Source organism: Corvus moneduloides, chromosome 9 (assembly GCF_009650955.1).
Source record: "Corvus moneduloides isolate bCorMon1 chromosome 9, bCorMon1.pri, whole genome shotgun sequence".
Classification (NCBI taxonomy): Eukaryota; Metazoa; Chordata; class Aves; order Passeriformes; family Corvidae; genus Corvus; species Corvus moneduloides.
The window spans coordinates 25,210,976-25,226,040 of NC_045484.1; the positions used below are offsets into that span (position 1 = coordinate 25,210,976).

The window sequence follows — 15,065 nt, forward strand, 5'->3', positions numbered from 1 at the left end:
GCCAGGGGCAGCAGAGAAGTAATCTGCTATGAGATGAATTGCTCCCTTTGCCATGTCAGCACAGCTATGATGGCATCTTTATTTATAGGGAGCAGAGAGAAAAGGGATTTGTGAGCAGTTTTTCACCATGTGTACATAATGGGGTGTAAGAGTTGCATGGAAACAGCTCGTTTCCAGTTTCTGACACCAAAAAGCCCCTGTTTTCTTAAATGAACATGCCAAGTCACACAATTTATTACCAAATAGTATAAATAATCATTTAGGAAATAGTAATCCTAAGAAAGAGATCATATAGGCATGGTTGCTTTTGAACACACCAAAAGCCATCCAAGATATCACTGGCTGCCACTGTCTTTCATTTCCGAGACCCCCAGAAAAAGTGCACAACAGCCACCTACAATTTATGCTCTGGATTCAGAATTGCTTTATGTCCATCCCACCCAAGTTGCTACAAAAAAGAGATCCCTCTCTGCTCATTCATCTTTTCTGTCTTGGTCCCACTTTTCTGGCTGCACCAGGAACCAAATGAGAACTGTTTTGTCAGGTCGGTTTTCTGTGGGATCAGTCTTTTTCTAGCTCACAGCACTGCCACACAAGCAGTGTAGTGGCAAAAAGGAGGTGGCAGGGATGCACAGCCAGGAGGGCAAACAGAGCTGAACTGCCCCTCTGGGTACCCAGAACACATTTTCCTGAGCTTAAAGCAGCTGTGAAGCAGCAGTCTCCCTTCTCTCTGTGCTGCAGAAGAAAAGGGCTGTGTACTAGTAGCTAAATCAAGTTTCCTTTACAGCCACAACCTAAATTTTCAGATGAGCACCAGGACTAGTTTCCAAGAGCTCAACACCTTGCAAGCTCCTTAAACTCAATATTTAACCATGTTTCTTTTGGGAGACTTCCCCTATGAGAATTAAATCAAGAAAAGTGGTTTCTTCTCCAAACAGAAGATGAAACATCACAACTCTGAACCACTTAGAGATGCTTCACAAGGCTATTCCCAGTCAGAAAGAGATTGCAGTGTCTGGGAGTTAATGTGCTGACCAAGACATGTGACTGGGAACTTTGGGCAGGTGTCTGCCTCTACACTCCTCAGAAGTGATGCACATCCTCAAATCCTTTATTAATCTTGTTTTATTGATACAATATTGGTTTAGGTAATGAATGCTTGTTATTTAGCTTTGTCTCAGGATTTTGTTTTGACGTTACACGACTCTGCCCTTAGGACCAATATTGTAAATTAAACAGCAAACTCCCATCATTTTAAGTGCTGCAATTTTAAAAATAAAAAAATAAAAGAACAGCTGTCACCCAGGAAAAGAAAACAACAAAAGTGGAACCTAAACGAACATTCCCTTAGGCTGCTATTGTTTTCCTAATAACTTGGATGGTGTTTCCCCCTCCCCACCCACACAGCAGCAGTTGGAATAGGAAGACTGGACTTTCCTATAGACAGCTGATAAATCTTGTCCCTGTGAATTGAGAGTATTGTATAGAATTATAAAACTTGACTACAAGGAAGGAGGCTCTTGCAGAGATCATGGGAGTGATCACTAGTTGCTGGTGATCTCATGCAAATGAGCACAACTTCAAGAAATTCCAGGATGTCTGTCCAGAAAGGTCTTCAGGAAAAGTTAATCCCTCAACCGCCTCCCCTGGCAGCCCTGGTGAATCTGTGTAGGTGAACAGATGTTGCTGCAATGGGAGAGCGGCAGTGAGGAGAGGGATGTTAATTACATTGAAAAAGATTCTGAGATGCTGCTTGGGGTGGAAGAGTCTGAAACTGGGATACACACTAATCACAAGCTGAGCCTTCCTATGTTCACAGAAAATAGGCAAAACACCTTCCTCGCTCTTCCTCTTTAGGCTGTTCACCCAGAAGGAACAGCAGGTGCTCTCATGAAGGCAGCATTTGACCTCCAGTTGGTAATTTCAACAGTTAAGGAAAAAATTTCCCCTCTTAACTTGCTGTTTCCATTTTTCACTTAATTGTTGCAAAGACAAACACTGCTGGCACAAACAGGCACTGGAGTGTAACCTGTAAAGATAAAATACAGAAGAAGCCTGGCTCTGCTCCCTGCACCAGCTCAGAGAGGGGTCTCAGTTCTTTGAGAGTCACAGATCATAGAATAGTTTGCGTTGGAAGGGACATTTAAAGGCCATCTAGTCCAACTGCCCTGCAAAGATCAGGTTGCTCAGAGCCCAGTCCAACCCAGCCTTGAAAGTTTTCAGGGACAAGGCTTTTACCTCCTCTTCAGGCAACCTGTGCCTGTGTTTCACTACCCTTATCCTAAAAATTTGTTTTCTTATATCTAGTCTGAATCTCCTTTCCTTTATTTTAAAACCATTACCTGTTGTTTTGTTGCTACAGGCCCTGCTAAAAGGCCTGTCCTCATCTTTTTTATGAGCCCTCCCTTGAAGCATTGAAAGGCAGCAATAAAGTCTCCCCAGAGCCTTCTCCAGGAATTTGGGAAGTACTGCCAAGTACTACAGTGACTCTGTACTCTTCCCCAGGAGTCAGGGGAGAGAAATCTCTTCCAAAGAAGAAATCTCTTCCTCCTGAAGATGGGGTAGAATGGAGGAGTCTACTTAGGGAATAGCTCCACTCAATAACCAGAGCACAGCTTGAATCCCTGTTTATAGCCTCAACTGTGTGGGCATCCTCAGGGCTGGATGCAGCTCCTGCTTGCCAGGACAGGAGAACACAGGGCTAGAATGGAGCTCAACCTCATCAACACTTCAGGGTCTGGGATTTGCTCCCAGGGGTGTCGAGAACTCTGGGATGCTGCTGGCAAGGCAAATAGAGTGCAAAGTCAGCACAGTCCCCGCTGAGCTCCAGCTGCTCTTGCCTTCTGCAAGGAACCACACCTTTGTTTGGGCCACTAATTGTGTTAGAGAGGGAAAACTAAACAAGGGCAAGGGCAGGAGGGGGAGAAAGCCTGGAGAGAATCAGCACATGCTCCTGAGTCACAATCCTCATTGCAAGTGCCACTTCTGGGCACCTCCCTGAGCCAGACTTTCAGCAAAGCAACAGCACCACAAATCCTGTTTGGGGGAAGGGAGGAGACAAACAGGAATCAGAATGAGGATTGTCCCCACTGGTGACAGCTACACCTTATCACAGACCATCTCCTCTTGGGACAAGCACCCAAAGGAGAGATGTCTCCTGCCCTTTGCCACTGCACTGACACTCCCCTCTCTCAAGGGTAAAGCAAAACAAAGATCTGCAGCACCTTGGCAGAAGTTTACTAAGTCATTTGCAAAATTAAAAAAAAAAATAAATAAAACTCCAAATAAAACTCAAAAGCAAAGCAAAGCAACCAAGCAAAAGAAAAAGCCACTGGAGGGTTTGGTCCTTTGTTTGCTGCTATGAACAGAACTAAGAACTCCAACCACCAGAGATACAAGCCAGATTTATAGAGGAAATTAAAAAAGAGAAGAAAGCCAAATATGTTTAGTTACTTAACTGAAAGTAAATCTAAGAAACCCAGATGGGATTATTCAGACCTAAGATCAGCTATTCAGGAGAGGAGAAAATGGAAACAAATATTTCAACCAAACTGGTTTTAACACCCCTGTTAATTACAAATACATTCTGGAAGATAAAAAAATGTGAAAGAAATAAAGCCAGTAAAGGTCAAGAGTAGGCTCCTACAGCAACTCACAGACACAAATGGCACTTAGGTACCAAACTTTGATTCACTTGGCTGGGATTCATCAGCTGGGTGCTTATTCTCTGCATAATGGCTCAAAGGTAATAATCACAAATAGTGCTATTTAAATGGAAAATAAATAGCCCTGTCTCTTTAAGGACATCATGTCTCATTCTCAGTGGAATAGTGGCAGCTATAAAAAAAGCTATGATTTCAGTATTTCTTGTTATGACTTCTCTCCCCGCTTGTCTAAAAATAAAAGGCTACTCTGTAGTTCCAGATCAATCTAACTAAAAGAGAAGAATTCGCTTACAAAAACAAAATAGCAGCTCTGACACTAGTTAGGTATTCATCACATGTGGAAATGGCCCATAATGCTGCCTTCAAACCTTTCCAACAAGTTGCATTAAATTAGGTTGGGATTTTTTTTCCTTGCACCAAAAGCAAAATAAATATAGCTTTATTTAATGCTACTAAAACGTTCAGATTCAACTGGAACCCCAAGGCATGTGGCTTTGTTGTTAAAGCACATATACTGACTCTATTGATTGGTGCAGTCCTCTGTGCGAGAGAATTTGTCACATCAATAGCAACTGAAAAATACTCAGGAGCTGTAATATGGTTTAAATGAGCAGTTACCACATCAATATAAAGAGCATTTCAATGGCAGTAGATAGGAACCCTTTTGCAAACCTAGGGTTTGTTCTAAGATAAAAGCTGACAACTTTTTTTTACAAGGGAGATTTTTTTAAGTAATGGTGGTGAGCAAAGCAGCAACCCCTGTAGCTGTCCCATGGTGACAGCACTCTTAGGGCAATAAAAGCCACAATGGACAGAAAACTTCCAGGTAGGAAAGGAATGGCAATGCTACAAGCCAGGTGGGTCAAGGGCCAGAGAACTCTGCTGCTCCCTGGGCTTTTCCATTGCTGCTGCCCGGAGCACACCTGGGTCACAGCTGTGAATCCACCCCTGAATTTGCTTCCCAGAGCCCCAACCTGGCACAACACATGAGCTGGGACATGCTGGGTGTGAGAGGAAGACAGAAGAGACAATTCCTGACCTACCCTCAATGCCAAGCAAGAACTTGAGGAGGAGAAAACTTCTGCCATGCCTCTCCCTCTCCTTCAGCCTCCTGGGAGAAGGCAACACATGGAAATGGCCATTCCCAGCTGATACCAAATGTGATCTAGGCAGGCTCAGAGAGACTCGCTGGCCCCAATAACATGCAACCTAAATTAAAAAGTCACACAAGGTGTAAGAGGGAAGTGCAGCAAACATCCTGCACCACAGCTGCACATCAGTGGATCCTGGGCTTGGCGGGGCTGGCACACACAGCTGGGCTTGCAGACCTCCCCAGGATGTGCAGCCTCTGCTTTGGTCACAACTGAATGGGAAAAAAATATAAACAGGAAATTCATGGCAAGGAACAAGCCTCCATTTCGTGGGCTTGAGAAATCCCTGTTTTTCAATAATGAGAAATAGTTGTATATTTTCCAAGGAGGGGGCATCCTTTTCCTGACTCAGTGTGTTTAGAGAGTACAAGTCTCTCTCAGCCACATCCCTCCTTCTCTTGGGTTAATGCACCAGGGACATTCTTGTCATTCAGGCAAAAACCCCACTAAAGGAAGGCGAGAAGCAGCATGTGCTGCAAGTTTTGAATAAGATGAGAAATTTCACACTATCCTGGTATCTTCTGGGTAACTGCTTATTTTATGATGACTAATAGGCAATTACTATGGTAATACTGCAATACAACATGTGTGAGGTTTGGAAATGAGAAATTATAGGTAACTACTTTGGACTCATTTCTATGGTAACAAAAAGTAATTGTCATTAAATACCAGTTATATTGCGGCTGTACCTGGTAATTATAGATTTTTTATGCCCAGTAACATAAATAAAACCAATAAATTTATTCAAAAGGTCCATGATTGTTTACTTATATGTTGCTATATAGAATACACAATGACAAACACCTAATTAGGAAAAATAAACTCCATTGAGAGCTTCATCTTGTCATCGGAGATGGATACTCTGTTTTTCAATTTAAGGAAATGCATGAATTTCACACGTATTAAATGAAGTTAAGGGAAAAAAAAAAACAACAACCTCCTCTGCCAGAAAAATAGGTGAAAAATAATGAAGAGACAAGCAAATGATAGTCTGCATGTGTGGAGCTGTGTCTTACAACTGAACAAGTGATGGTAAGAACCACCTGACATATCAGTCACTGTCGACATACACACACACATATATATATGCAGGTATAGGTGTATCCCCCCAAAAGGGACATAAATAATAAAATAATTTGGATAAAGTCCACATGTGCATTTATTGTTAAAAAACCCTTATGCATTTCATGTGAACATGAATTTTTGACTATTTCTAGAGTCGTAAAAACATGTTCAGGATAAATCTGAAATATTTCACCAGACACAAAGCCTAGTTTTCTGATTGTATTTCAAATCTTTCAAAAGGAGCATTTAGAAAAGGTCAGTTTTTAAACAAATTGTGCCATTAACAAACAAAAATGAAAGAAGATTGTCCTTTATAAAATGCTGATATGAATAATTTGAAATGTTTCTCAAGCCTTCCCTTTTTTTCACTTGAAACAATTTGCTAAATTCAACTCCCTTCCACAAACTATTAAGATCTTTACAAAACCACAATTCTGGGACAAAAATATACCATTTGCTCAGAACATGAAATCCCAGCACAGCTTTCATATGGACACTGACGCTGCTTATGGTGAATTTGGTTTACCAGTCTGGGTAGGGCTGGACTCCTTTCTGTCCAACAAACGACTTTTGTTAACCCCTTACACAAGCAAGAAGCCTGTGTTGAGTTCAAAAATATTGTCAGTGACAGTGAAATGAGGAAGGATTGGAATGCATGTGTGCCCTCTCCTCCCCACTCACACAAGTTCTTGCAGTCCCTACAGTCGTGCTAGAAGGATGCAGCAGTGATGGCATTTCAGAACATTTCAGCTAATTCATGGCTTTAATTCACCAAAGGCTGATACTGTCACAGCTCTCCCAGAGAAGGAACACAGAAAAGCCAAGGAATGGGAACACTCACCCGGTCATGCGACAGAGCCTTTAGAGAACAGTCAGGATATTTCATCTGCTTTGTCATGGCGTTTCTGGGATACCTCAGTGAAGAGCTCCCCAGACTAAGCAACACATCCCTTCTGGTGCCAGTGTAGGATTTTGCCTCTGGAAGGTGAGGCTAACAAATTGGAACTAATCTAAGACGGTGTGGTACAGTCATCTCGCCTGCAGGGACACATTTCAGCATTCAGCTGCAGAATGCCAGCTGAAGAACAAGCTCTCGATAAAGGAAAGTTCAGGCCAAGCCTGGGGATGCACAGCTTTTAAATCAAGAACACTTTTTTCCCCCCTTAGTCTACCCCCTCGTCCCTGGGGACAGCAATATGATAATGCTGTACTGCAAACAGAGGGAGAAAAGTCAAGAAATCTCTCTTCCCTGCACTAGTTTTCCTTTATTTCCTGAAGCTGTTTCACAGTTTAATCCATCAGAGAGGGTGAGGTTAGTGCTATGGAGAAACTCACAAATATTTTTAGTTTTGTGCCACGTTCTTTCAAACTAAAGCTAAAGATCGAGTCATGTGCTACCCCCAGCAAAAGGGGTCTTTCTATTCGGGTGAGAGCTGAGGACAAGTTGCCAGCTAGAAATGAGGCCAGATTATGCTGAAGACTCTGTATTTTAGCTGGGTCAACCAACGGCCTCTGCCTGGGCAATTTAATTAACGAGCCCATGCACCATAACATCTACACACTGTAACTGCAAAGCTTAGAAGTGTAATAATATCAGGCTTTAAAGACTTCAAGAAAAGGGTGCAGCCTGTCTTCCTGTTTTGGGAGACTCTACATCCTTGGCCACAGTGACAGGTACCTGTCATTATTCTGTATTTCAGGAGGAGCTGGGTATATCCATGCAGCAAGAAAAAGACTTGGAGGGGTTTTTTTTTCCACTGAAAAGAGAGTGGAAAAAAAAAACCCACAAAAACTTTTGTTCAAATTGTGTGTAGACTTTCCAAACATTCTGAATTAAAAGAGCTGCTTAATCAATCTGTACATCCCACAAGGCATTTTGTCTTTTCATTCCTAATTTTATAGGTCCACAAATTCTTCAACTCTTGAATAAACTTGAATAAATCAGTAAAGTTTAGCATCCGTTTCCATGTACCCTGAAACACTGAGCTCTGACATTCATTTCCATGACCATTTCTTTTAGATCCACTTGAATGTACATGCAACACATAAACAACTTTCCTCACAGATGAGTCTGTGCTTTATAGTTGCAGTACTAAACTCACTTATTGCTGGTGATGAACAGTTCACCACATCCAAGTCAGAGACACAACCTATTTTGTCTGTTCTCTTGAGAATGAGCAACACTTTGTAGAAAACAGGAAATTCTTGGTGGCATCGTTGCAGATTTGGCTTAAACTCCTAAACCTCAGTTCACAACAACAAATGAAGGAGGATTTTGGAGGAGAGCATAGGACTCACACCCTTGTTGAAAGTCCTGCACCCCCAAAAATGGCAATGGAGAAAACCTCACCAGCCACCTCTTAGCCTATCACCCTGGCTTAGTGACTGGTTGGTTCCTGTTCTGATGTCAGGAGAAGCTGTCCATCCCATCCCTTCTCCAAGAGCTGCTGACACACTCAGGCTGTTCAGGGTGCCCACTGTGCCTGGGATTTCAGAGGACAGCCAAGTGCATCTGACAGTGCCAGTTGTGCAAGGCTGTGCACTGGCGGGGTAAAAGAAAAACCTCTCTCACACTGGCAGGAGATCAATTTACAAACTCAAGCATGAGGTTTAATTACCCATTTCATTATCTTAGCTTGCATAGCTCTGAATGTGAACCTTCAATGAACCAAAGAAATAGTCACCAGCTGCTGCTTTGAGAAAGAGGGAGATAACAGCAAGGAGAAGTTCAAATGCCTAAAACTGCTCTTGCTGCATGTGGCACCCCTGTTTGCAAAAGCAGGGGGGTGTCCCCAGCCAACAGTTCTGTGTTAGACCCCACTATGTGGAAGACTTCTGAAAGTTCTATTTATGTGCTAATCTGAACAAAGACCAAAGGAGATGAAGCAGAGTTATCTAGCCAATCACTGAGAAGCCTCAGAGTCAAATTTTCAAATACAAGCAAGTGATCCTTAGAGATTTTTTTGGAAATTCATCCAGTAAATTCAAGTAAATAAATTGTGATGTGCTTGTGCATTTTGTATGAGCAGGAAATAAAGTGTTTGCTGTAAATTATTCACTCAGCACTAGTTAGCTGCAATGCTGGCACATTACTAGGCTTTTTAATATTCTTCTCAAGATAATAGGTAACATTTTGCTTATTATCCTCGTTTTAAAGTTATTAGTTACATTAGGCCATTTGTAAATACAGTGAAGAATTGCAAGAAAATCAAATGTTTTTTCAACTACCTCATTAAAATTCTCTTTAGTTCAGGAGGGTTGAAAATCCTGCATATCATGGCAAGTTAAACCAAGAGTACAACATCAGGCTCAGCAATTCCAAATTAATTCACATGCCCTTTCCTACTACCTGGGTTCCCAAAAGGCTTTTCAAGTTCTGAGCCATATGAATGCCTATAAAGCTGCACATCTCTCAAAAACTATAGATAACAGTGCAGGGGAAAAACCTACAGGGCAAAAACTATAAAAGTGCAAAGGAAAAAGCCCTACAGGGCAAGTGAACTTATGGGGAAAACAAAAGCTGCTTAATTGCAACTGCAGTTTGCTTATGTGCAAGGCACCTGGAAGAAAGGAAAGTGATGTAGTATCAGATGCTAGAGCCATTTGGGGGGTTTATTGCTGTGTGGTGACAAATTCTGATAAGTTCCTGGTGCTGTCAGACACCACCACTGCAGTATCACTGTCTGATTTGGGATTGCCAAGAGCTGAGTGAGTATCACTGCAGCTGGAAGGACACCACTTGTTCTCAGAAGTTTCACTTAGAACACGTAGAACCACTGCTGAAATCACACCCACAACTCCCTGCTGCTTCAGTTTAGCAATTAGCAAAGAAAAGGAAGGATAAGGAACACAGGTCATAGAATCCTAAATGCTGAAAAGACCTCTAAAACCACTGAGTCCAACCATTAACTCAGCTCTGCTAAACCCTGTGCCGAAGCACCACATCCACACATTTTTTTGATTACTTCCAGGGACACTGATTCCAAGGACTGCCTTGGGCAGCCTGTTCCAATGCCTGACCACCCTTTCCATAAAGAATTTTTTCCTAATACTTAACCTAAAACTCCCCTGGCACAACTTGAGGCTGTTTCCTCAACAAGGAACTGCCAGCAGCCCCATCTTCTGCACCTTCTGTCTTCTTCCTCAGTGGTCTCCTCACCCATACAATAACCCAGCCTTATTCTGCTTAGCAATGCAATACCTAATTAGATCAAAGCTCAAGGTAGCCTGGCTACAAAGTGAATTGTGTTATTTAGTCTTGCACTGTAAGCAAAACCACAGGCAGTATATTTCATTTCTCAGGGGCTTCTCCAGAGACCTGTGTGGTACATGTAATTGCCCCCACAAACAAATCATCAAGTAATCAACTGCTTTTCATTATCACCTCCAGCAGCATATTTATTTTGTAAATAAATGCATTAAGAGCAAACAATTTTAGAGAAAACAAAAGATTATCTGAATACGATCTCAACAGAGGAGGTGGTAAAGTAGTAATTCAGATACTAAAATGCAGCTAAATTAGCATAGGGTGGAATGATTATTCCATTCCATGTATCCCTATCTATTACAGTACAATAAGAGAGTGAAATCTGTGACTTTAATGGATGATCTGGGTAGTTTAAGGGAGCTGTGATTGACTGACACATTTACATAGAGGCTGATGAACAGCATAATGAGTGCATAAAACACAGCTAAGGTCTAACTCTAAGCTGACATTAACTCCCACACCTAGAGGAGGTTTGCAGAGCAGACACCCTGCTGTCTTGGAGAGTTGCTCTCTACCTTCTGAAGCAAACAAATTTTCTATTTGCCCCTTCCCTAGGTGGGAATTTCAGGAAGCACATGGCCACGTGAGAATCTCCAGTGTAAGAGGAATTGATTGAAACAAGCCATATGAGATTCAAGGACAAAACAGTGCAAGGTTTTGTTTAAGGCAGACATAACAATACACAGATTCATTCCCCACACCATACCTGTAATTTCCTAGGTAAACTCCATCAGGATTGAGCATGGGAGCAATCTTGAAGACCACATGGTCTCTGAGTACTTTTGCAATTGGATGGTGGCTCACGAGGAAATCGATTATACCTGAGAAAAAAAATGAAAAAAAAAGAGTTTGAAGGGGAGGTGTCCATGACATCAATGATTTCCAGAGATCTACTTGAAATTTCACATATAAAAGATTAGAATGATGATTCCTCCTGGCACTGCTCCTGCTTCAACAGAGCAAACCACTTACAATCATGTAGCACCTGCCACCTGCTTAAAACTCCAAGAACTTTAAGGAGAAATACCTTAATCTGTCCTCAGAATGCAAGTACACCATGGCTGCATTACCAGACACCGCTGAGTTTCCACAGAGGGAGAAGTTACTGCTCATCAGCTGAGCCATGATAACCAAACCTTTCTCCTCCTAAGAGGAGAAATGAAGATACCTCACACAGACCGCCTGCTCACACTGCAGCTCACCTTGTGAGAGGCAATTTGTTGAGCAGAGCCACCTCAAATTCATTTCAGCATACACCCAGATCTACCCCTGACATGTGAACACAGGTTTCAGATCATCTGCATGTATAGAGAGATGTAAAATGCCTCACAAAAATTGGGAGAGTTACATAATATCTGCACTGGGCACAGGGATATTGTGCCTCTGGTGGACTGGAATTTATAAGGACATATTCATCACTTATTTTACAGTCCTAAAAAACAGGAGTAACTAACTCCAGCTCATCAACTTCTTTAATGTGGCAAGTGACGGGGAAGCAGATCCTAAATGCCCTTCCTTTGGGTGCATCAGAGCACACCAGAGCCTGCAAGAGCTCCTTCCTCTTGGCCTCGTGCTTGGGGAGCCACTAAACATTGCCTCAGCCCAGGGCTGCTGCTGGGGCAGGAGACAGGAATCTGGCAGTTAAATTCACTGCTTATCCCTCACTGAGTTGGTACTGACAGAAATAGCTTCCAGGGAATTAATGTTGAGATAAATTGAGTTCCTGTGTAATCTCAGGACACCCACAGACAGGTCATGACAATTTGCTATTTATTGTAAGGTCCATCCTGTGAAGCAGGAACCATTTACTGAATTTCCCCAGAATAAATCAATCACTACGGTCTAGTAACAGGATAAAATTAAGCAGAGAAAAATTAAGGCTGCTCATCAGTAAAATTTCACTAATGGTGAGCTCTATTAGAGTGTGGAATTGTCTCTCCAGGGTAAGAGTGGAATCCCATCATCAGAAATATTTAACACTGGACAGGGTAAAGCCTTAGGGAATAGCTGTAACAAGCAACAATTCAGCATAGAAGAGATGGCCTGGGCTAGCTAGCTGACTTCAGACCTGATTTTTTGTGATTCAATCAAAGTATTAAAAAACACCCCTAAACCCCGTGTTCATGCCAGGTTAAATGCACTTGTTTACAGCTTGGCTGAAACATACATTAAAGATGAGACCAAAATCTCACATTCTGCACAACTGCTTCATTTAGCTAATTTCTTGAGGCCCACTTTGTATTTCAAATACCAGTAAATCTGAACCTATGCTGCTGTTGAAATGAATTCTAATTTGCTTAGGCACGTGGAGAAAAATGAGGCTTCTGAAATGTCTGAGATTATCAAGGTATAGTTGACTCTAAACATCAGCAATTTTTCATGTCTCAGTGACTTATCCTGAAGAGGAGAGAGGAACTTTCTGTAACCAGGTCTTCCACTTGAGAAGAAACTAAACCTGAATTTCTGAGGAAAATTAGCATATACATAATTATATTGCTCAGGAAACGTTCCTGCAATTACCTCCTCTCAATGAAGGAAACCGAACACCGATCTGCTTTTTTGGCTGGTGTTGTGACTTCTGCTCATTACCCAACAGCAAGAACACGAAGGAACGACGGGGACGCAGTTGGATCCTGAATAACCAGATTTCCTAACTGTATGCAAACACGAAAAGCTTAGCTATGTTAAACTGCTGCTCTGACTGTTTCCTGGCAGTGTGTGAAACATAATCCACAATATGCACACCTGGAGGGCTCCAAATCACTTAAAGGGAAACAACCCCTCGCTCGGTCTGTGGTTTGTCAAGACACCGTGCTGGTTTTAGTTTGAAAGAGATTGCAACTAGATTCAACTAGACTCAAACATCACATCAGTTTGTGTTTTGGAGGAGTTAATTATTCAGAAATCAGTGTGTCCAGAACAAATTTTATCCTTGGTTGAGTAAGACCCTTCAAGCTGAAATAAAGCCAGCATAAATATCGCATCGTGTGCATTGTGGATCATCGCTTCACCAAAGGCCTTGGCAGAGCACCAGGCAGGCACATGCCACAGCTCCTCATGCAGCAGGGAGGACTGTGAATACCTCTGGGGTAAGAGGACTGCTCTTCATTCAGTGTGACACAAGAGCCCAGACTCTCAGGGCTTTGCTGTGGCTGTCACTGTGCCAGTGAAGAGGCTTGTCCAGCTTCTGCTCATTTTGCCCCTGTTATTGATGCAGCCTCACTCACAGATCTTGGCAGGAGCATCTTGGCAACAGGAAGCTGCAGTTTTCAGCTTCAACAGGCAATTACTACTCCCTGACCAAGGAGAGCATGCTGTGGTGTGGAAGGCTGCACATAAACATGCAATGGGTGAGGCTCTGCTCTGCCTGATTCCCTGCTGCACCCAACTAAAGGAGCCTGACCTTTGACACCCAGAGCTTGGTGTCAAACAAGACGCAGCATTTCCCCAGGCACACCAATCTACCAGGGCTGCTGCAGCCAAGTTACCCATCAAAAAGAGGTTTACTTGATTTTCTTACTGAGGAGACAGTCAATTAAGCCTGAAGAAGCCTTACCCCAATATAAAAATGCAAAGGAAGAGTTAAAAATAACTCTCAGAATTCTAACCTGGAAGTAGCAGCAGGAGCATGAGAGAAGCATCAGATAAAAGCATACATTTACATATAGAAACCTCACCTTAAAATTATTGTGAGTATCCAAATAATCGACACAATAAGGAAATAGCTTCGTCTTTCAGAGGAACCCAACAGTTCTGGACTGTCTGAAACAGTCTGGATCAATAATGTTTAAAATAAAAAGACAGATTCAGACTACTAAAAAAAAAAGATACCATTGTAGAGAACTCGGTCCTCCTGTTAATAAATCAATACAAACTAAATTTTACAGCTTCTGTAATCAGCAAGAGACATATCAGTGTATCTCATTAGGCCAGGGTTAAGAATTTGGCAGCAACCTAAGCCCATTTAATATCATTTACTTCAAGGCAGACATGGCAATACAACAGATGCCCTAATTTATTTGTTGATCTTTGTATTAAAATAACAGTTTGCTGGTAAACAGGAAGGGTAATGATGCCAGTCACCCTTGTTAGTGGCTAATAATTGCTTAATTTGTCCACTAATTGACCTGTGCGACTGTTGAAGCACTGGATCATGTTGCAGGGCATGAAGTAAACAAGGCCACTGTAATGTTACTTTAGAGAATGACTTCTGGAAATAGAACTACTTATTGCTATAAATTTTCTTTTCACAGATGAGCAGATTAATTGGTCTGCCAATTAGTCTGCTATTAAAGAAAAAAGGGCTGCCCACAGATTGGTTGGATCTTCGAACTACAGCCCCAGTTTGGGTCAAAGGAAATAATCCAATCTGAATCAGTCATATCAGATATGAAAAATAAGCATTATTTAAAAAAACAAACCTCTGTGGCTAGAGATCAAGGAAAAAGCCCAATAATGAAGTATTAACTCTTCAAGAAACTTCAAAATAAAATGGAGAACCTGATGGAATGGGCCTACTGAGACACTTTACAGTGTGGAAAAGTTCTCCAATTAAAAGAAGCAAAACAATATGGATTATTTTCCTCTCAAGCTTTCTGGAAAGCAATTAAAATCTTTATATTTCAAATAATAACATGCAATTATAGATACTGCCTGGAACTAGAATAGCTCAGAAATCAGCATTCAGCCATGACACAAGAAGAGGCTTATTCATAGTCCACTAAAAATCCACCAAAGTCTTTACATTAACTTCAAGGACCTTTTGATAGTTGCAAGTGAAAGCGAGGAAAGAACTGAAAACAAGGAAAAGGGAAAACAATACTCAACAACTACAAGTACTAGAGACCCAGCCACATTGACTTGAAAATGTCAGACTGTTGAAAAACTGCTTTCTTGGTAAACCCAGTTTCACCAAAA

At 41.8% G+C, this 15,065-nt stretch overlaps 1 protein-coding gene across 1 annotated transcript in view; it reads right to left on the reverse strand.

Moving 5' to 3' along the window:
- Positions 1-15,065, reverse strand: part of BEND5 (BEN domain containing 5) — an 885,907-nt gene that overhangs the window by 172,418 nt on the left and 698,424 nt on the right. Inside the window, exon 8 of the mRNA XM_032118194.1 lies at positions 10,855-10,969. Coding sequence (XP_031974085.1) covers positions 10,855-10,969 — 115 coding nt within the window. The remainder of the gene's footprint in view (positions 1-10,854; positions 10,970-15,065) is intronic.